Source organism: Hoplias malabaricus, chromosome 1 (genome assembly GCF_029633855.1).
Source record: "Hoplias malabaricus isolate fHopMal1 chromosome 1, fHopMal1.hap1, whole genome shotgun sequence".
Taxonomy (NCBI): Eukaryota; Metazoa; Chordata; class Actinopteri; order Characiformes; family Erythrinidae; genus Hoplias; species Hoplias malabaricus.
This window is the reverse complement of record NC_089800.1, coordinates 17,677,093-17,698,728: the sequence shown is the minus strand read 5'-3', so window position 1 is coordinate 17,698,728 and position 21,636 is coordinate 17,677,093. Positions and strand designations below refer to the sequence as shown.

The 21,636-nt window shown below is 39.3% G+C and overlaps 2 protein-coding genes and 1 long non-coding RNA gene across 9 annotated transcripts; 2 read left to right on the top strand and 1 right to left on the bottom strand.

Moving 5' to 3' along the window:
* Window positions 1-305: 305 nt before the first annotated feature.
* LOC136664722 (transcription factor 24-like) lies at window positions 306-1,907 on the top strand. Its single transcript, XM_066642087.1, has 2 exons — window positions 306-680; window positions 1,797-1,907. Exons 1-2 carry the CDS (start codon window positions 306-308, stop codon window positions 1,905-1,907), a joined length of 486 nt encoding a protein of 161 aa, XP_066498184.1.
* A 6,415-nt stretch (window positions 1,908-8,322) lies between these two features.
* Window positions 8,323-12,230, top strand: LOC136702238 (uncharacterized). Its single transcript, XR_010803905.1, has 9 exons — window positions 8,323-8,397; window positions 9,865-9,901; window positions 10,097-10,143; window positions 10,423-10,476; window positions 10,691-10,731; window positions 11,054-11,107; window positions 11,321-11,359; window positions 11,629-11,684; window positions 12,015-12,230. It is a non-coding gene; the product is annotated as an uncharacterized lncRNA (long non-coding RNA).
* On the bottom strand, window positions 11,589-19,791 carry mcmdc2 (minichromosome maintenance domain containing 2). 7 transcript variants are annotated; one of them, XM_066677159.1, is made up of 14 exons: window positions 19,676-19,791; window positions 17,423-17,553; window positions 17,172-17,231; window positions 16,896-17,091; window positions 16,697-16,819; window positions 15,842-15,943; window positions 15,595-15,723; window positions 15,256-15,493; window positions 14,576-14,781; window positions 14,048-14,214; window positions 13,348-13,527; window positions 12,824-12,966; window positions 12,390-12,499; window positions 11,589-12,204 (listed from the first exon to the last, which is right to left on the bottom strand). In XM_066677159.1, exons 1-14 carry the CDS (start codon window positions 19,734-19,736, stop codon window positions 11,996-11,998), a joined length of 2,055 nt encoding a protein of 684 aa, XP_066533256.1. In that variant the 5' UTR covers window positions 19,737-19,791; the 3' UTR covers window positions 11,589-11,995. The 7 variants fall into 7 exon arrangements, with proteins under 7 accessions (XP_066533256.1, XP_066533297.1, XP_066533248.1 ...); XM_066677200.1 differs by lacking the exon at window positions 19,676-19,791 and adding an exon at window positions 19,344-19,418; XM_066677151.1 differs by lacking the exon at window positions 19,676-19,791 and adding an exon at window positions 19,208-19,335.
* Between the last annotated feature and the right edge of the window lie 1,845 nt (window positions 19,792-21,636).

Genomic DNA, 21,636 nt, shown 5'->3' with positions numbered 1-21,636 from the left:
TTCCTTTAGGAAATCAACAAAACAATCAATTTGACCCAACGTTGTCCAGGCGACTGCATTTAAAGCCTTCATAGGATTAAGTGTTGAGAGATAACTGGTTTACATTAAAGTTTCATATGGCGGTGCGGATAAATGTATTTTGGTTTTGTTATTTGATTTACATTTTACAGTTGGCATGGATATTATTCACATATATGTTTTTATGATTACATAAATCATGACTGTAATACAATGTGTGTAAATGTTTACGCAGTGGTTATAAATGGTTAAATGTTTCTAGGTTAATAAAGTAGATATGTTATGATATGGTTCTGGCCCGTCTCTCAGTTCGGGCTGACTGCCGTATGGATCCGGACTGTGAGAGCCCCGGGTGCAGCTCGGAGTGTAGCCCCGGCTCAGAGCGCTGTGAACGCCGCCGCTGCAGAGGACGGCCCGCTGCCGCTAACGCCGCGCGGGAGCGGAGCCGAGTGCAGACGCTCAGACACGCCTTCCTCGAGCTGCAGAGGACTTTACCGGCCGTGCCCAAAGACACCAAGCTGTCCAAACTGGATGTGCTCATCCTGGCCACCACGTACATTGCACACCTGACCAAGACCTTACAGGAGGAGACCGAGGAGGACGACAAGCACACCGAGACCCTCAGCGCTCTCAAAGGACATGGATACCTGCACCCGGTCAAAGTGAGATGGAGTGCACACACACACACACACACACACACACACACACAAATTGTACAAAAGTGTACAAATTTGGAGCGCACAAAATTTATGCGCAAAATATCAATACAATATAGAACATGCATTTTGACGAGGTCAACTTAGTGTCATAAAATATTAACTGTTCCATGGGATATAAAACACGCACCCCCCCCCCCCCCCCACACAGGCATTAGGTTATGTTTAAATAAAAGAGTAATGTACTCTAAATGTGTACAGCGCTCGCTGTAGAGGATGTGTTCGGTACTGACTTTTAGAAACTCAAGAACTTATAAAACGTCAACGGAAAAAAAAAATATTTGCAAGTGAAGGTAGACTATTTATTTCATTGTTTTGTCAACTGAATTTTTATTTACTCCAATAGAAAACAGACAATCTGTAGTTTAAACTCCTCAGTCACTTGGAGCATGGACGGGCCGTTTTCAAAATGTTTCATCTAATAAGTATTTTTTCACATCCACTTTAGTCCTTCGGGGTAAGGCTCTGCTCTGTAAAAATGTTTTGCTGTGGTAAGTTTTTATTTATTTATTTATTTTGACTGAAAAAGCAAAAAAAACAATACAATAATTTAGATGAAACAAAGCAATATTTTTATTACGATTTCAGAAATAAATCATCTTGCCCTGTTCAATTTCACAGTGCAAATATATTTTTTCAGTCTGTTGCTTTAAATCTGCTCTCAGTTTGGAGCTTCTGTATTTTCGCTTCGACCACAAGAACTTCAGTGAAGAGAGAATATAAATAAACACTGTAAATAGCAGCTTAAAAGGGAATTCATGTGGTTCCAGAAATTGCATTAGGTTTATTATATGAAATGAAATCATTCTGACGTTATTTAACCCTTATATTGCCGAGAATCTTGAACACTGTGGTTCGTACGAGGGGGTTAAGTTTTATATTTCTACAGATTTTCTTCTGTGGAGTTTATTTGAGTGATGACTTAATTGCAGTAAAATAATCACTATCATGATTTGTGACAGAGAGACGGATAGATCATACCTCTTTTGAACATTTATATCCGACGAAAGCATGTCTTTCATTAGGTCATATATTAAAACATATTGTTTGTATGTTTTACAGAAATGGCCAATGCGCTCGAGGCTCTATATCGGTGCCACGGGACAGTTCCTGAGCAGCTCGAGCTCCAGTGAAAACCAAGGAGCATCTTCATCAACATCATCTCAGACATGAAAACTTTTGTTTTGCACATGAGACTTTATGGAGGCGACAGAAAAATGAAGGCTTAAATTATTATTGTGTTACCGTTTGTTTGTGGAAGCCGAAACGCAGCAGATTCTCACGCTGAGGATGAAAGAAGCTGTCAATGATTTTTTTTCTTTAAAAAAAACCCTTTCTTCAGTCTCATACCGAAATGAGAGCAAGTAGGAATAACGAACTGTGATGTTTTGCTGGGCTGTGTAGATTGCTGTGCAAGTTGTGTCATTGAGATACGCGTATAGCTAAAATCCTAATTGTTATTTCACATTTGTAAATAAGGTTTTAGGAATTCCAGTGTTTTTTCCGTTTTGTACTGAAGCAGCCATCTCTGCTGGAAGTCTCTGTGTCTCGCTGGGGGTCTTGCTGTAGTTAAACTGTGTTTTGGGGGCTAATGAGCTGTCATGCTTGACTTGTTGGCTGTGCACTTTCGGTTCAAATATTTGCACTAAATGCATGAGTGTGAACAGCGCCACATCTGTCATGTGAAGTGGTCTGTCAGAGTCTCCACAATAGCAGCAGGAGCCCAGCTTCTCCTGCTTCCATTCCTCCTTTTTTCTTTCTCTTTCTTTCTTTCTTTCTTTCGTCTTCCAGATCGCTTCATTCTTATTGGTGTATTTGTGGATTGTAAAGTGAAAAACAATAAAATAATTATACCAAATTATACCAAAAACGAGGCTCACGCTGTTAATTTTTATGCTTTATTCTAAAGCACTGAACGTTTGAAACGATGAAGGACTTCATGAATTCATGATTACACTACTTGGAAAAATGGCTCTTGTTGAACAGCTAAAAAAATAAAGGAATATATATTTATACATTTAAAAAATAATACTTTTATTTCAAAAATATTAACTCGAAAAAATGAATTAAATTAGTTAAATATATTCACTACAACCACTACATTCTCAACATGGCTCTGACCAAAGAGAAATGGTAATGTTGTTTTTTTCTTTTTATAAATTATATATTCATAAACAAAAAGCAACAAGTGATGCACATCAAGTAGATGACAATGAATTTAGAACAAGAATTCAGTGCCCCAAATAAATATTAATAATTTTTTCCATTGAAGTAATTTTATGTAATTGAAATATATTAAAATATTATACGTATGTGAATAATACTTTGTCAAAATCGTCCATTTTACATTTTGTATGTGTAAATATCTATCCTTCAACACTTAATTAGTAAACCAGTGATGTAACACGTTCTAGCAAACTTGCTATTTTCCTCTCTCATTGTTTAAGATAAATATTTTTTTTTCTAAATGAAGTGTCTACATCATCTTATCAAACAAGCTGAGGTGCCTCTTCATGCCCCAATTAACTGCTCAGATACACGCAAAATTATTACAAAACGTTTTTGTTCGACACTTACTGAAAACATCAAGCACTTCTCTTAGTCCAGGACAAAGTGAGAACAGGAAGCTTCAGTCGGTTTAGACAAACTGCTGAAATTATAATAATAATAAATAATAGCAATAATGTTGTCATACGTATGAAGTCTCTCCTTGGTATACACACTTAAAATCAATGGTTCTGTATAGAACCCTAAACACTTGAAGAACCTTTTGCATGATTAAACTTTTTTTTTTTCATCATGAAGGAGTTTTTCAGATTGGTGACGAGTTTTAGAGAAGGGTTTTTAGTGCCATATAGAAACCTTGTGTAAAAGGTGTTGTACAGAGCCATCAGCAGCACATTCTCCATCAATCTGAAGAAAACTTTCATGATGCAAAGAACCCTTTAATCATGCAAAAGGTTCTTCAAGTGTTCGGAGTTCCAAATAGAACCTTTTCCTTTACTTAAGAATCTTTGCAGGACCATCATTTGTAAGTGTATACCTTAAACTGAGTCAGACAGCGGCAGGCCCTGATTGAATGTGTATTGGTTTTCTCCAAGCTTTTTTCCTTCTGTGAATCAGGCATGACAGTGCATAATTCATTCTCCCGTTGTGTCATGAACCTCTCCATTAAAGGGTTAGGAACAGCTTGGAGAGCTTCACAGGGAGAGGAAATTTTATGACACGTGTTAATGTCTAATCTGAGCATTGCTTATACAGGGAGGACTGGCATTAACATGCGGGTGCATCTCAGTAAATGAGAATATAAGCCAAAGTTTATTTCAGTAATTCAATTCAAAAAGGGAAGCTCATTATCAAGATTAATTACAAACAGTGATCTATTTCAAGCATTTATTTGTTTAAATGTTAATGATTATGGCTTACAGCCCATTAAAACACAAAAGTCATTTCAGAAAATTTGAATATTATATAAGACCAATTTTAAAAATTATTTTTAATACAGAAATGTTTGCCTACTGAAAAGTATGTACAGTATATGCACTCAATACTTGGTCATGGATCCTTTTGCATGAACTACTGCATCGGTTCAGCATGGCATGGAGGCGATCAGCCTGTGGCACTGCTGAGGTCTTATGGAAGCCCAGGTTGCTTTGATAGCGGCCTTCGGCTTGTCTGCATTGTTGGCTCTCTCATCCTCCATTTAGGTCAGGCTAGTTTACTGGCCAATGATAATGTGGTTATTAAACCAGGTACTGGCAGTGTGGACAAGTGCCAAGTCCTGCTGGAAAATGAAATCCGCATCTCCATAAAGCTTGTCAGCAGAAGGAAGCAGGAAGCACTCTAAAATTCCCTGGTAGACGACTGCGCTGACTTTGGACTTGATTTAACACAGTGGACCAACACCAGCAGATGACATGGCTCCCCAAACCATCACTGATTGTGAAAACCTCACACTAGACTCAAGCAGCTTGGATTGTGTGCCTCTCCAATCTTCCTCCAGACTCTGTGACCTTGATTTCCAAATGAAATGCAAAATTTACTTTCATCTGAAAACACTCCTTGTGAATAACCAATTTTTTCTTGACAATCCTTTCAATTATGCAGTTCACCCTGTTGGTTGTGCACCTTTTTCCTTCCAGTCAACTTTCCATTAATATGCTTGGATACAGCAGGAGGTTGTCAACCTTCTGGACATCTGTGAAGTCAGCAGTCTTCCCCTTGATTGTGTAGCCTACTGAACCAGGTTAGGGGACCGTTTTAAAGGTACAGGAAACCTTTGCAGTTGTTTTGTGTTGATTATTCTAATTTTCTAAGATGATGACCTGTGGGTTTCCATTGGCTGTAAGCCATAATCATCAACATTAAAAGGAATCAACGCTTGAAATAGATCACTCTGTTTGTAATGTAACTATAAGAATTAAATTTTTTTTATTAAATTACTGAAATGAAGTAAGTTTTTTGAAGATATTCTAATTTTGTTGAGATGCACCTGTAGTTGGGCATGTTTCTTCTATAATCTCTGAATTGAATGAGGTGGTATTTCTCAGCTTCTCATATGAAGCAAGAGCCCCATCTATGGTCCATGATAAGGACAGACCTTGACTAATTTTCTGTTAATGAAGACCTTTCAATATTCAATATTTAAAGGATCTGACAACTAGACAACCTCTGTAATAAAGATACACATAATTCCTGTTATAGGTGATTAGGTCACAGGAGACATACGCATCTTTTAAAAGGCTTTTGTGTTGTAGGAGCTGCAAATCTCCTTCACAAATGTTTGTAATTTCAGGAAGAAAATTGGTGTATGAAGAGATTTTAATACATATGATAAGATACGAGATACAGAAGTTCCGGGAGTCTCCCGCATATTATATGCGGCTCCCTGATGCCAGCAAGTCAGATAAAATCTCCCAGAAACTAGAAGCAGTCAAGAACGCACATAAACGACACACTTTTTTCCCTGTCGTTTGTGGGAAAAAGAGGGAGAGGGAGAGAAATGCCGTACTTGCTGTGGTAGTCTGCCATAGAGTAAGATTACTGTCAAAAATAAACATGCACATGCTCATCTACATTCGTACATAAATATTTAATTTGTACACAAAAGTCTGTTTTGTGTGTGTTTTGTACGAATACGACTTAAAAAAAATATCCCGGGAACACACCCTGGAGGGGGCGCCAGTCCTTCACAGGGCAACACAGACTCACACATTCACTCACACATCATTAGAATCATAAACTTTCAGTTCAGTTTGAAACTGCATTTTACAGACAGATAACTACATTCATGAAGTGGACACATTTATTAAAAAGTCTTTTCATTCATTATCTGTAACCGCTTATCCAGTTCAGGGTCGTGGTGGGTCCAGAGCCTACCTGGAATCACTGGGCGCAAGGCAGGAGTACACCCTGGAGGGGGCGCCAGTCCTTCACAGGGCAACACACACACACACATTCACAGACACTTTTGAGTCCCCAGTCCACCTAACAACATGTGTTTTTGGACTGTGGGAGGAAACCCACGCCGACACAGGGAGAACACACCACACTCCTCACAGACAGTCACCCGGAGGAAACCCACGCAGACACAGGGAGAACACACCACACTCCTCACAGGAGGTCACCCAGAGCGGGAATCAAACCCACAACCTCCAGGCCCCTGGAGCTGTGTGACTGCGACACCTACCTGCTGCGCCACCATGCTGCCCTCATTTGAGTTTTATTTAATTTAATTTTGGTTATTTGTTTTAATACATGGTATTTTTTTTTTTGTAAATTTTCCTGCTAATTCAATATGAAGCTTATGTGCCTGGAGAATTAATAATAATAATAATCTAAAATATAACAATGTACTTTTCTGTGGTTGAATTATAATGCCAGAAAATAGAAACATTCCCATGTTCATTATCTATAATTAAAACTCTGAGCAGGCAAACCATATTTAAATTCACGAAACTTAATTTAAAGGTGATTTTATAATCCATTCAAAATAAAAGGCAATACCCCATCCATGTTTAATTATAATGTTAAAACACAGTATACGTACAAGTCTTTAATTTCACACAAACTGATAATAGTGCGCAGCAGGTAGTGTCGACCTGGAGGTTGTGGGTTCGATTCCCAATCCGGGTGACTGTCTGTGAGGAGTTAGTGTGTTCTCCCCGTGTCCGCGTGGGTCTCCAAAAACACACGTTGGCAGGTGGATTGGTCACTGTGTGTGTTGCCCTGTGAAAGACTGGCGTCCCCTCCAGGGTGTATTCCCGCCTTGCACCCAATGATTCCAGGTAGGCTCTTGACCCACCGCGACCCTGAATTGGGTTACAGATAATGAATGAATGATAATGCACGCATCCACGGAGAATCTAAGATTTTGAGAGAGCCGCTAAAGAACAGGTGATTGCTCAGATTGGCCAATGAAGTGTAAAGTGTGTTTTAAGCCCGCCCACACTCCCCAATCAAAATAATGAACCGTATACAAAACACAGACTGTATTCTCGTTATTCTCTTCATGTGTTCAAACTGAAAATGAATAAATTAGCCGTTTTTTTTCGTTCTCCCATTCTCCATTCAGTGTAAGAACCAAACTAATAAAATGTACACGGACCCTGCGGCCACCACCAGTTCAAAACAAGACGCAGCAGTCCACGCATGCGCACTATATCGAATCGCTTGGTCGTCTGCTCTACGCATTTTGCCTGAGTCCAGTGACGTATTTTTGAGTGTTTTCCAATTCGTATTCTTAATATAGAGGTCGTACCCGTAATAATTCAAGTCTTATGCGTGAGTCTTTAAATTCGTATATTTTTAAGTCGTATTTGTACAAAATACACACTTGTGTACAAATTAAATATTTATGTACAATGGTAGATGAGTATGCACACGTTTATTTTTGACGGTAATCTTACGCTATAGCCTACCTTGTGGTAACGCGCTCCCCTCGTGTGCATATTCATGAGGCGCATGCAAAACAGAGGGCGCCACAACCACATAAAGAAATGAAACAAACTCTTATGCATAGAGCAGGGGTCGGCAACCCGCGGCTCTTTGATCCCTCTGATGCGGCTCAGCTTTTGAAAATAATTAATGAGTATTTAATTAAAATGTATTTTATTTTGGTTCGTTCATATTCAAAATGTAATTCTATGAAGATTATGGAGATCTTGTAAAATATTTTAATATTTTAAAATATTTTTGTCGCTCTTAATACACGTCACAACTTCCAATGTGCGTCAATCCAACGTCTTTTTTTCGGAGTTAACAATGTTTTGTTGCATGCAGAAATGTTATTTAATTTTCTCTGCAGTCGTTCATTGATTTCATAAATGTAACACAGTATAGTTTGTTTATACATAGCAAAAAGGCAAAAAACCCTGTTATATGCAGTGTTATTTCATTTAAAATTTCAAAAGGGTTTTGTGGCTCCCAGTGTTTTCTTTACTCTTTGAGTGGTAAAGGTTGCCGACCCCTGGTCTAGAGGATAACATTTCCATACAGAAAAAAACAGCTTTCTAAAAGCTGTATTTCGCATGCGCACACGTGGTCAGAGCGGATCCGCTGTTAAGGAACGAGAAGCGCATGCGCAACATCCATTTTCTCTCACCATGGACACACGACCGGAGAGAGTCTGCTCCCGCAGGGACTCCAGGGCACATTTTACAAGGTATATAAATGTATTCCGGTAGATTCTGATATAATTTATAACAACTGAAGCGTTAATAATTGTAAATAGATTGGTATGAATTATTTTTTTAAACGGCATTGCTGTGTTTTTACCTTCAAGGAAAGAACGTAAATCAAAATATATTGTTTGATGTAATAACTAATTATTTGCTGAAAGTCATCTTTAGATAATCCTTATTTTAAAATAATTTCGTATTTAGCTCTCCGTCAAGACGAATAACTGAGAAAACCTTTATGTTCAAGCGTCTGTCCACGTGGTGCTGGTGGCCACGTTTTCTTTCTGTCTCAAACCTCCATGAGCCTTAGGCCTTGGTGTCTTTAACCCTAACTTATAGACTAAAGGCCCGTGCAGGAGTTGATACTCACTTGTGTTTAATTGATTTTAAAATTTAAGGGGACATGTAGTACAATAAGAACTTTAAAAATCCTTTATTGCTAGTGGATAAATATCTTCATGTAAAAGTTGAATGCTCTAATAACCCCCACTACATTGTCCTTTTGACAAGATCTGGTTGTGTTAAAATCGGGAAAATATTAATACTAAAATATTCAGGACTGGGGGGATCCAGGACAAAGATTGTGAATGTGTGTTAACATAAACTGAAACACTAACAGCAACACAAGGCCAGTTTTAGGCACTTTATTTAAAATGAATCGAGATACCCCCATCCTCTTTAAGACTGTTGGAAAGTTAGGACATCACTTGGTTACACTATAGCATTTGAGCTGCTGAGTGTGAGTTATGAGAATGCTGTTCATCCTTATTTGTCTCTAGTGAGAAAAATCCCCCTACAAAACCAACATCCCTATTTCTCTCAGTAATAGTTGGCTCTGTGGACCAAATTTGACAACCAGAATGGAAGACCTGTTATTTCTGATTGTTAAATAATGTTGTAATCATGACCAACCCTGCTCAACAGGCAGTTTCAAATATCCCAGCAGTACCATTATAAATCATGTTGGCAGCAGAGTGTCCCACGTACATTGATAAATTGCTTCTTTGCCATTTGCACTGCTGTTGGTCTGATTGTCCACTGGCTATATCTAGGTTCAGTGTCCCCTGTGAGACCAAGTTGATTCAAGAATGCTCTTCACATGACCCATGTTGAGAAAATTATGAATTTATAGCCCTCTCCAGAGGGCCTGAGGTCTTGAAGGTTCTGACCTTGAGTTAGACTAACCTCGCTAAAGCCTTTGTGCTAGTGTGGGGAGCTGTGCTTTCAAGCTGTGTTACATATGCCCTTTGGCCTTTAGTTCATCAGTCAAGTTTTGAAGTGGAATCAGGTTCACTTATCGATTGTTCCCTCAGTGTTGCTTTCATGAAAGCGGTATAAAATCAATAGTTTCTACACAAAAAGGCTTAATTAGACAGGTGTCATTTTTGAGGCTTGTCAAGGGGTCACTTTTTAAATGCCTTAAAAATAAAAGTATAATTTTCTCTTTGCAGTGGGGCAACTGAAGTTCGCTGTTGGTTTAAAGATGTGGTAAGGATTTCCATGTTACATTTGCTGTTAAAGCTGTGATGATCTTCACATTTTTGCCGTTTACCCATTTGACCAGCTTGGGTTGATGATGATGTGATTACCTGAGCTTACAACTGTGCAATCATTCATATCCAAGTATTGAGTCACTGATGAGTGATATATATTTAGAAATTAAATATGCATTTCCTTTTTCAGAAATAATCTGCTTTTGGAAAATCTCAGCACGGAGGTCTAAGGACATGGTAAATAATCTCACATAATTAACTACTATTGTGGCCATAAACAAAGGTGTACATATGATGACTGTCACATTTTTGCCGTTTACCCATCAGACCACATTGGGTTGTTGATATTGTGACTACCTGAACAGCCATTTTTGATATGTATATTAAATGGATCACATTAAGTGTTTTTTGTCACATTTACTTCCTGCTTAAGGTTTTATATCACTACATTATCAGCACCCATTAATCACATCTAGACCGTTCAGAGTTTGTATTTTGTGTTTTATTTCTCCACAGTTCTCTAGAGAGAGAAAGAGGCCATTTGAATTTGCTGATTCTGAATGCATCACGGTAAGAAGAAAACTGCCTGTATGCTATAGTCTGACATACTGCAGATACATATTATGATGATTTTACACATTTTGCCGTTTACCCATCTGACCAGACTGGGTTGCTGATACTGTAATTTATCTGACATTTGTAAGTAGTACATGTACTCTTTGTTTTTTATTTGTGTTATAGTTGTCTAATAAGCTCTGTCCAATTGTTCTTCCCCTTGCCCCAGTGATGAACATCACCATGACTGATATTAGTGTAACCTCAGCGGTGAGTCCCCCCCCCCCCCTTTTTTTTTTTTTTAATAATTAGGAGTCTGAAATGCAGATTCCTAAAGTTTAATTAGTAGTAAGTACAGAGATTCTGTTACAGTTGTGATAATTTTACACATTTAGCTGTTTACCCCTCTGACCACATTGGGTTGTTGATATTGTGACTACCTGAAAAGCCATTTTTGATATGTATATTAAACAGATCAGATTAAGAGTGTTGGTCATATTTACTTCCTGCTTAAGGTTTTATATCACTACATTTATAAGCATCCATTAATCACATCTAGACCGTTCTGAGTTTGTATTTTATATCTCCACAGTTCTGTAGATATAGAAGGAGGCCATTTGAATTTGCTGATTCAGAATGCATCAAGGTAAGAAGAAAACTGCCTGTATGCTATAGTCTGACATACTGCAGATACATATTATGATGATTTTACACATTTTGCCGTTTACCCATCTGACCAGACTGGGTTGCTGATACTGTAATTTCTGACATTTGTAAATGGTGCATATACTCTTGTTTTTTAACTGTTATAGTTTAGCTAATAAAAGCTTTTTCCAATGTTTCCTTCTCCTTGCCCCAGTGATGAACATCACCATGACTGATCACAGTAACCTCAGTGGTAAGTCCACTTTTTTTTCTTTTTCTTCTTTTCTTTGGAGTCAGAAATAGTTTAAGTAGTACTAAGTAAAATGACTCTGTTACAGCTGTGATGATTTTACACATTTCGCCGTTTACCCATCTGACCAGACTGGGTTGTTGATACTTTGAATATCTGAGCATTCAGTGTCAGAATAATTTACTTTTAAGACAACAGGGATGAGAGTCCATGAAGAGACATTAATTACTGATTTTTATTTATTTATTTTTTTTCTCCTCTCCTCTCTCTAGAAACGGAAGTGACTTTTGGAACTTGAAAGACCTTTGCATGTCTGTCTAATAGCATGGTAAATCAACTTGCATCATTCATGTGAGGCCAAGAGATGATATTAAAAGAACTTTTTTTTTTTTTTTTTTTTTTTTTTTTGTATTTGTGAAATTTCACATATGTAAAAACAGAACATAACAGTACAACAAAAAAAAAAATTAATCTGAATTTACTGCATTTAAATGTTATATGCATATTATATTCCCTAAATATCTTAATCTACAGATGAATAAAAATGTTAAGGGAGTTTAGTAAGTTGATAAATAATGAAGTGAACATAACACTTACATTTTTGTTAACTATAAATAGTTACCCCAGTAACAATGTACCCTACTCTTCCATGATGTAGGTTGCAGCTCCTGGTGCATAGGTGTACACAAAGTGCAAGATCTGCTGGTGGAAATCTTCCAAGGTCAGGTCTCGTTTGTGAAGGGAGTCCAGGTCGCGCAGATCACAAGGAAACACGGCATCAGGAGGGATTACCAGCGTTGAGGCTCCTGCGTTTCCATTGAATAAGAGCTTGATCTTGACAAAGAAAACTGAATAGAATGCTACATTTGTCATGTGTAATTTCTATTAAATTTGTTGTCTAAGAGCATGTCTGTTTATATGCCTTATAGTCTTTCAGCTCACTACAGTCTGGCAATCTTTAGAATCTTTCTTGCACGGTATGGGTTTTTTGCTAAATCAAAATTAGTTTGTGGCAGAAAAATGAAAATCTCACCGTGTTTAAGGGTGATTGAGTTTTCAAACAGCAGCACTGCAATAACTGCATCCTCTTCCAGAACTTGTGTCCTCAAGTTGAGCTTAGCATGAGACTGTGCTAGGTCAACCCTGGCAACAGCAGCAAGGGGGGGCTAAATGTGTTGAATGACTACCATCTAGTGGTCAACGTAGTAAATAATTTGATCTAAAACAGCATTTGCCCCACCATATTCATAGGGTGACTACATAGTTTAAACTACTTGTGAACTTCAGACTGCAACTAACAATCCATTTTGAAAACTTGGGAGTGCAGAGGTTGCTACAGAGACTGCTCCCTAGTACATAAAACTTAAGTTAACGGACCTTATGTATCTTTACGAACAGGTTAAGAATCCTGATTTAAAACAACTTTGTATTATCTGTAGACATAGTAACTTTTAAGCCTATACTTACATAAGTTGGATGGATGCAACAGACACCGAGGAGCCCTGGGAAAAGTCTGAACGAACCCTCCGACTGGCCATGTAATAGCCATGGATCATCATCTCAGCATCAGGGCTCATTTTTACTTGTAGGCTCCGAGCATAAGCAATTAGCTGATGAGGAGCGTATGGAAAGGTTTTAGCATTTTTAACATAAAAGTATATATATTATACTATAAATAAAAAAAAGGCTGCACAACATTGCTGATTAGACATTATAGCAACAGACATCCTTGCAACACTGATAGAAGCCCTCTAAGCAATAAGTCCTAGATGTATTAATGTACATATAAAAGTAGCAATTATATTAGATGAACACAAAATTACTGATTCACCAATATACTGTAATATATTGCAACGCATATAGCAATTGTAACAATAAAAATGCAACATTTGTTTATTGCATGCACTTCTGCAGTTAGGGTTTTGCCAAATACAATCCATAATGTAATAGATGTTTTTTTGAGTTATGGATTGTAGTTTTTGTGAATTAACCTCTGTGTAGTCCTGTGTGGTAAACTGCATGCAAGCAGGGTAAAGGGGCTCTCCTGGAGAGATCGCCTGCCTCAGGGTGTGCATGGTCATAGGAAGTAGTGGGTGGTGAGCTACTGCCTCACGACACTGGATCACTAGTCCAAAAGCCTCTGCAACTTGTGGGGCTACAGGACCCATCTCCTGTAGTAAGATTATAAATATTCTATTTGAGTTTGAGTAATAGCTGTAAGCTAATAATACAGGGAAACATAATACTGGCAACATAATGGTTCTTGTCTTTGTTATTGTTAGTAGATTTCCTAAGAATGTGTGGCACAAAGGAGTGCAACTAATACATCTCTCCAGGAAATAAGGTATTTTTTCTGCATCCTGTTACTAAATGTGTATAGAGGTGTGGTCGTCTCCTAACTGTTGCAGCATTCTTTCAGCATTCTTTCTAAATGAAACCTCTGCTTTGCAATTCCTCAACATTGTAGTCTTCAGTTTAGAGATACAGGAGATACAAGTCTAGAGATACAGGAAATACCTCTCAAAATAGATTGAGATCTCAGGAAGGAAGGGTCATTCACTCTCAACATATCCAGAGCTCTCACAAACTTAGCCAAGATGAACATAATCCTTACAAAAAGAGCCTTAGTGTGTTGTCATATAGTTATTAAATGAACGTATTTTGTATTGATACAAGATGGTGTGAACTCACCACAGAACCAAGAATTACACGGTCAGGCTTTAAAAGCTTCTTGGAAGGAGCTGCTGCATCAGCCAGGGCCCAGAAGTTGCAGTGAATGGGGAAGGAGAGTTGCTGGTCAACATCTTCCCCATACTTCTTTCCTGGGATGAAAACAGTCACTGACCTGCTTTCAAGCACTGAGACAACAAAAATAATATTGGGGAGGGGAGGGGGGGGGGTACTAAGACAGGTACTAAGACACAGCCATACTACTGCAAGCAATCTTTATAAGTGTCCTAAAAGGGCACAAGTGCAGAAAGGGGCAAATGAGTCAGTATCTGGGCTTGCTGTGTAGCAAGATTCAGGGGCTCCACATGCCAAAAACACTACCCAAGCAACATCTTAATATGCACAAAGCCCCAACACGCACACAGACAAACAGTTATAAAAAATATACTAATAAATAAATAACATTTTGCCACTGCTACAGTACTTGCTAACTGCTTATTTTATAATAATTTCAAAATCTGACTTCAAAATCAGTGTTAAATGTGGTACCTGATTGGAGTGTGTCCATTTTGTCTCTCTTGTAGCATGTTAAGTCTCCAAGCAGACACACACCTCCACAGGCTAGCATTGCAGATCCAGCATGGATGTTGGCTGTTCCTATTCCATGCTCATCTCTGGATAGGAAAGCAAAGAGCTCTCCGTTAACTGGATGACGAACACCTCTGCAAGCCAGGCCCAGGCTGTATGTCATCAACCTGGCAATAAATCCACAAAAAGTATGAGTAATGATGTATGAGCATTTTATTTTAAGGTTATTATTTAGGGAACCGATTACAGGTTTTACACCATTAACTCATGCAAAGCTGACTATCACTTTATGACTAAACAATTACAAGCATATTAACTAATATTTTCCACTGTTTTTGTCTTAATAAAGTGGAAAAAATATGAACAGTTAACAGTTTCAGACCTGAAGTAAGAGTAACCATTGATTTCCCAAAGAAGAAAACTAAGTGCAGTTTACTCTTATGATGAGTGTGTGCTCTACCAGGTCTTGCATGATTGTTCTTCTCCATTTCTTTATAACTTCCAAACTCTGGTTATGATATTAGGTGTCATGTACAATTTTGTATGCAATTAAAGTTTTAGCCTTTAAACCTTTTGATGTTTTGAAAAAATTCAATTTCTTGAGCTTACAATTAATTGCCATGTAAAAGTTAAAAATATACCTATCAACAATGATCATATCATTGGTAAGTGCAAGTACATCAAGGTGGTTGTGCACATTTGGATTCTCCCCCTCAGTCTGCACCAAGCTGAGGAGCAGTGCAAGTTTCAGTGTGCTGTAGAGACCAGGTGGGACCACTGATGATGCAAAAGAGTTAGCCACAATGGCAGAGAATCTCCAGGGGGAACAGGCTGAAGCAGCATGCAAAGCCTTGAAATTGTCACTGATTTTGCAAGGATCTGTGAGTGGAGGGAGGAGGGCAGTGTAAGAGTTCTGTGTCTGACATTGTTTCAGTGTAGAGGTGTGCTATTATTTTAACAACATCAAAAGGAAGTCTCACATTCAGGGGTCACAGACTGAAAACTGCAGGCCTCTATGCTCCAAGTAATGTTGGGCCACTGGTGTACATGTGCTGGTATCCCTACCACTCGATACACATGGCCAATTTTCATAGAGTTGCAAAGTTCATCTAATATTAGAAAACAATGAGACTAGTCCAATTCTTGAATAATACCAGAACAAAATTATGTTAAAAAAAGACTACACCACATGAATGTATGAATGAAATATTTTGATCAAAGACATACCTCTCAAAAAAAGTGTGACAGACTGATATCTCAGGGAGGAAGGGCCAGGGACTCCTAACACATCCAGTGCTTTCACATGCACAAGCTCAACTAGCTGTTTATCTGGGAACATTCAGAACAAATCATTACACTGGCTTTAATTCCAAAGCTTTGTATGGCCTTGAACCTTTTTTTTATATGATACAGATATTGACTTTAGTTTCATGAATGAGATGAATCCTAGTTATGAATGATGAGACCCTGCTTATTCTCTAGCCATGTAAAAGCTAGCATAAGTTAGGGCTGGGTCAGGTATGGTCTTCCAAAGTTATCTACTAGAATGAAAAGCATTATTACACCTTACCATTTTGTTCATCCATTACCTGTAACCCTCCATCCATCCATTATCTGTAACCGCTTATCCAATTTAGGGTCGCGGGGGGTCCAGAGCCTACCTGGAATCATCGGGCGCAAGGCGGGAATACACCCTGGAGGGGACGCCAGTCCCCCACAGGGCAACACAGACACACACACATTCACTCACACCTACGGACACTTTCGAGTCGCCAATCCACCTGCAACGTGTGTTTTTGGACTGTGGGAGGAAACCGGAGCACCCGGAGGAAACCCACGCGGACACGGGGAGAACACACCAACTCCTCACAGACAGTCACCCGGAGCGGGAATTGAACCCACAACCTCCAGGCCCCTGGAGCTGTGTGACTGCGACACTACCTGCTGCGCCACCGTGCCGCCCCCATTTTGTTCATAGATTCTTCAATACCTGAACAGTTCATAAATGTTTTTAAAAATCTAAAGCAAATCTTATTTTAAAAAAAAAGTGGCTGTATGTATTTAGCCACATAAAACCCTCACCCCCTAAAACACGAGACTTCACATCCTCTCTGAGTGGCGAGGAACAGAGAAAGCAGATGAAGTCACTCCTGATGGTGGCAGACTCTGTGGCCCCTGGGGCATGTACTCTTATATGGTGGAAACCTAGTGGCACAATGATTACAGTTGAAGATGTTAGAAGAACTAAAACCATATTACGAAGGTTGTATTAAAAAGTTACCCCTGGAGCAAGGACATTTTTCTTCTGTGCAAAGGAATCTGGCCCCTTGGGTGTAGTGAGTGACTCGAGTCATGGCAATCACAAGGCCTTCCAGTTCCAGAGGCCTCATTGGACCATACCCACGAGGAAACTCAGATAAGTCCAAAGAGTAGCGGGGAAAAGGCGGCATGTGTGTAGGCTTCAGAACAACATTAATCTTATGGGGCCAAAAAATAAATCATTAAAAGATACATTTATAATCCCAATTTAGGTGTAAGCAATCAATTACAACTCTACCTGGTTTTCTGTAATTGGGTGCTTAATCAATGACAAGGCCTTTATAGACAGATAACAAACCTGTGAAAATAATATACAAAAGCTCTATTTGTGCAGGAGATAGCACAAACTCCTTGGTTGCCATTACCAGTGTGAAAAAGTATGTACTGGAACACTCCTCTACAAAAAAGCATTTATTGCTATTCTAAATTTGCTTCATTGGATTCTAAACATAAATGACAAAACATTACAGCCTCCAATGCAAAACATACAGACTGAAAAAGTGAAGTAGCTTTAAGAGTGTTGTGTAATATGCAGTCTCCCAGCCTGGCATCCAGTTCAACCACATCAGTAGGATTCACATCAAAATGGAACCGATATACAGCCTCCACTTGCTGTGATTCTGAAAAATATTTAATGTTTAACATATGTAGGTTTACAACTCTATAGTTTATGTATGACTGCTACAAACACAAAACTGTATATCTTTTTAGTATTATACTGGTACCAATGCAACTCAGAACAGCATAAAATTGTTACAGGAGATGAATGAAAGCAGCATGAAATAAGTATTTCTTAAACATGCACTAGGTTTAGGGCTGCACGATTTATCATATTTTTATTGTTATCACGATATGAGCTTTTGCGATAAACACATTGAAAAATGCCTTGATATCGCCTTGAATAACAGCAGACTCAAACTGCATTACCAGTGTGCATTACCCTCTTGCACCAGAGGGAGCTCTTTATGCTGCAGACTATACGCACTTGACCTAACAGAGGCAAAGCTAGGGGGAGGGCTAATGTGAATAGACACTAAACACGCAAGCTCTGAAAATGAATGCAGTCGGGCTTCCCCTTTTCCCAACACAGTTGATTTCACTAATGAGTTAATGAACAAGTCATTTCATTTCATGGTCGCAGTGCGTGTGTTAAAGATGGGACACCACTGAAATATGCAGGATAGTGTTCCTCCAGGACCAGGGTTGAGAATCACTGCACTAAGTGATGTCATTTAATTTTCTAACAAGTATAAATAAACTGTACATTTTTTAGACATTTAATTTTACAACGTCATCAGCTGACGTGCTTTTTGCCTGATAAACAAACGAACAAAATTTTGAAAAACTGCACTTTGACACTACATGTTGTGGTTTGCTACTTGGCCACTGGAGGTCACCTGTCTAATGCACTGGTCAGGATTGGTAATGCACAACCACCGTTTAAGGAAGGACCACCATGTACGACAGTGAACAATTAGCCGTTGATTCAACGTAATGACTGCCGTCTAATCAACGTTCTCTTGAGGTTGAAAATGAAAGTTGAAAAGACGTCCAAACACAGACATTGAAAAGACGACTATTAGACGTATTTTGGACGTCCATTGACGTTATTAATTGGTCCCGAAATAAATTACTTGTATAAAACGCATTTTGGACGTCCACTGACGTTATCAATTGGTCACCACTTAACTAACTTATTAAGATGGATTTTGGACGTCCACTGACGGACAGACTACTTTTAGACCTATTTTGAACGTCCAGGGACGTTCCTTGTTTACTGGGTAGACACATTAGGGAAACCAAACAGGACACATTTTAAATGTTATTTAAAATTAAAAACTATTGTGATCAAATCTCAATAACCGAATTTCCAAACCCTTTCTCCTTACTTCCTATGAAGTATGCACTTTGTAGGGCACACATTAGCTTCTACCTAGAAAACAGCGTCGTGTAACTAATAAAAAGAACCGTTAACAAACTGTCATAAGCTGTCTAACTTTCAGGATATTTCCTTTAAGTAAAAACTGTAATGACATATGTATGGGCGTAAAACAGTCAGCTAGGACCGAGCCTAAAACGACGTTTGCAAACATTTTAAAACATCTATAAAGAAGGTCACAAAACCTTCAAGTTTGTTTATTTACAGTTCAACGGAAAATTAATATAAGCTGGAATAATAGGATAGAGAGAACAAAATGCTAAAATTAATATAATCGTTATTAACTTAGTTAACTATAACGAGTTAACTTTTATTAAGACAAAACCATTTTTAACCTTTGAAAGAGTTGCAGGTCTCAATAAGTTTCCGAAGCCCACCACTTCTGTCCAAGTATATTATTATTGCCTCTTTCAGCGCTAGAAGCTCCTCCATTTTGGTTTAAAATTAGCCGACTCCGCGTTCTTAAATTACCTCAGAGTAGACCACTTGAGAGAAGCTAGGCCTAAATGTAGCAAAAGAACAAAAACGACCCAGAATCACTACTCTCGGCCCTACAGCAATATCTGAATACCACTGGGCAAATTAGCTACACGTTTTCGTGTTTTTTTTAATTATTATTTTAAAATAAAGTTAAACATTCTGTACAGTGAACTAATATTGCAAGAGCTTTCTATATTGTCAAATTCAAAATATTTTAAACGAAATTGATGTTCCTTGATTTAATTCGGCTCCCACGCCTTCAACGTTTCTGCATCCTTACCATCCAACAGCTTATTACTAAAACAAGAATTGTTAAATATTACCGCCTGGGTTAACAGTGAATGCCTTTGTATTTCTTCTATGTATCCTCTGTGACTGCTTCATAAATTTCAGGTTGTGGTGGGTCCATTATGGAGAGAGATTAGCATGGAGAGATTAGTCTCAAAATACTTTACAAATGTGTAAATGTTAATACACAAGTAAAACACAAGTCACAAATATGTTTCACTGTTCACAAATGAATACACCCCAATCTGTTTCTCACGGTCTGCAATTTGTACAAATACAGTTACATCCATAAATATATTTTTGGTTTTCATAGATATAATCACAATTTTATGCGAAAATAAATAATTTGGTTTAAATTTACATTGCATATATTTGTAAAGTATACGTCTCAAATAAAAAAAAATTATTTGTAAACTGTTGAATCTGCGTTTGTGGATCAAGTCACTCACGTGCTTTCCGTAATTTTGAAACTTTCTTTTCACATTTCATTCATTATCTGTAACCGCTTATCCAATTCAGGGTCACGGTAGGTCCAGAGCCTACCTGGAATCATTGGGCGCAAGGCGGGAATACACCCTGGAGGGGGCACCAGGCCTTCACAGGGCAACACACACACTCACACATTCACTACAGACACTTTGGAGTCGCCAATCCACCTACCAATGTGTGTTTTTTGGACCGTGGGAGGAAACCGGAGCACCTGGAGGAAACCCACGCAGACACAGGGAGAACACACCACACTCCTCACAGACAGTCACCCGGAGGAAACCCACGCAGACACAGGGAGAACACACCACACTCCTCACAGACAGTCACCCGGAGGAAACCCACGCAGACACAGGGAGAACACACCACACTACTCACAGACAGTCACCCGGAGGAAACCTACGCAGACACAGGGAGAACACACCACACTCCTCACAAGACAGTCACCCGGAGGAAACCCACGCAGACACAGGGAGAACACACCACACTCCTCACAGACAGTCACCCGGAGGAAACCCACGCAGACACAGGGAGAACACACCACACTACTCACAGACAGTCACCCGGAGGAAACCCACGCAGACACAGGGAGAACACACCACACTACTCACAGACAGTCACCCGGAGGAAACCCACGCAGACACAGGGAGAACACACCACACTCCTCACAGACAGTCACCCGGAGGAAACCCACGCAGACACGGGAGAACACACCACACTCCTCAATCACCCGGAGCGGGAATCGAACCCACAACCTCCGGGTCCCTTGGAGCTGTGTGACTGCAACACCACCTGCTGCGCCACCATGCCCTTTTCACATTTCACCCGATCCAAATACAAATGCAACCTGTAACCTGTAAACCACGGGTCTTAAAAGAACATGCGCTTCATTGGTCATTACTTTTATTTAGCCAGTCCACAGCCAGAGTTAGCTGTCCATCATTTACTTCGACAGCCAATGGACTCACAGTCCCGCCTATAGGGGACTGTTTTACTGAGGCCATGAGAGTCCTGAAACACCGCCTGCTGGCCACATTTGTGGATCAGGTAGCATTTGTATTTGTATTTGGGTGAAATGTGAAAGGAAAGTCTCAAAATCCAAAACCCCGCGAGAGCGTGATGGAAAACACGTGAGTGACTTGATCCACAAACGCAAATTCAACAATTTACAAACAAATTTAAAATTTGAGACTTCGACTTTACAAAAGGGCGGCACGGTGGCGCAGCAGGTAGTGTTGCAGTCACACAGCTCCAGGGGCCTGGAGGTTGTGGGTTCGATTCCCGCTCCGGGTGACTGTCTGTGAGGAGTTGGTGTGTTCTCCCCGTGTCCGCGTGGGTTTCCTCCGGGTACTCCGGTTTCCTCCCACAGTCCAAAAACACACGTTGCAGGTGGATTGGCGACTCGAAAGTGTCCGTAGGTGTGAGTGAATGTGTGTGTGTCTGTGTTGCCCTGTGAAGGACTGGCGTCCCCTCCAGGGTGTATTCCCGCCTTGCGCCCGATGATTCCAGG

Bases quoted from the DNA above. Each gene is read 5' to 3' on its own strand.
- LOC136664722 (XM_066642087.1), top strand. From the start codon at position 306: ATGGTTCTGGCCCGTCTCTCAGTTCGGGCTGACTGCCGTATGGATCCG. The intron at 681-1,796 runs GTGAGATGGAGT...TATGTTTTACAG, and splicing joins GATACCTGCACCCGGTCAAA to AAATGGCCAATGCGCTCGAG.
- mcmdc2 (XM_066677151.1), bottom strand. From the start codon at position 19,304: ATGGAGGAGCTTCTAGCGCTGAAAGAGGCAATAATAATATACTTGGAC. The intron at 17,092-17,171 runs GTAGAGTTGTAA...TGGCCCCATAAG, and splicing joins ACCCAATTACAGAAAACCAG to ATTAATGTTGTTCTGAAGCC. The intron at 12,205-12,389 runs GTGAGATTTTCA...CATTCTATTCAG, and splicing joins CTCAATCACCCTTAAACACG to TTTTCTTTGTCAAGATCAAG.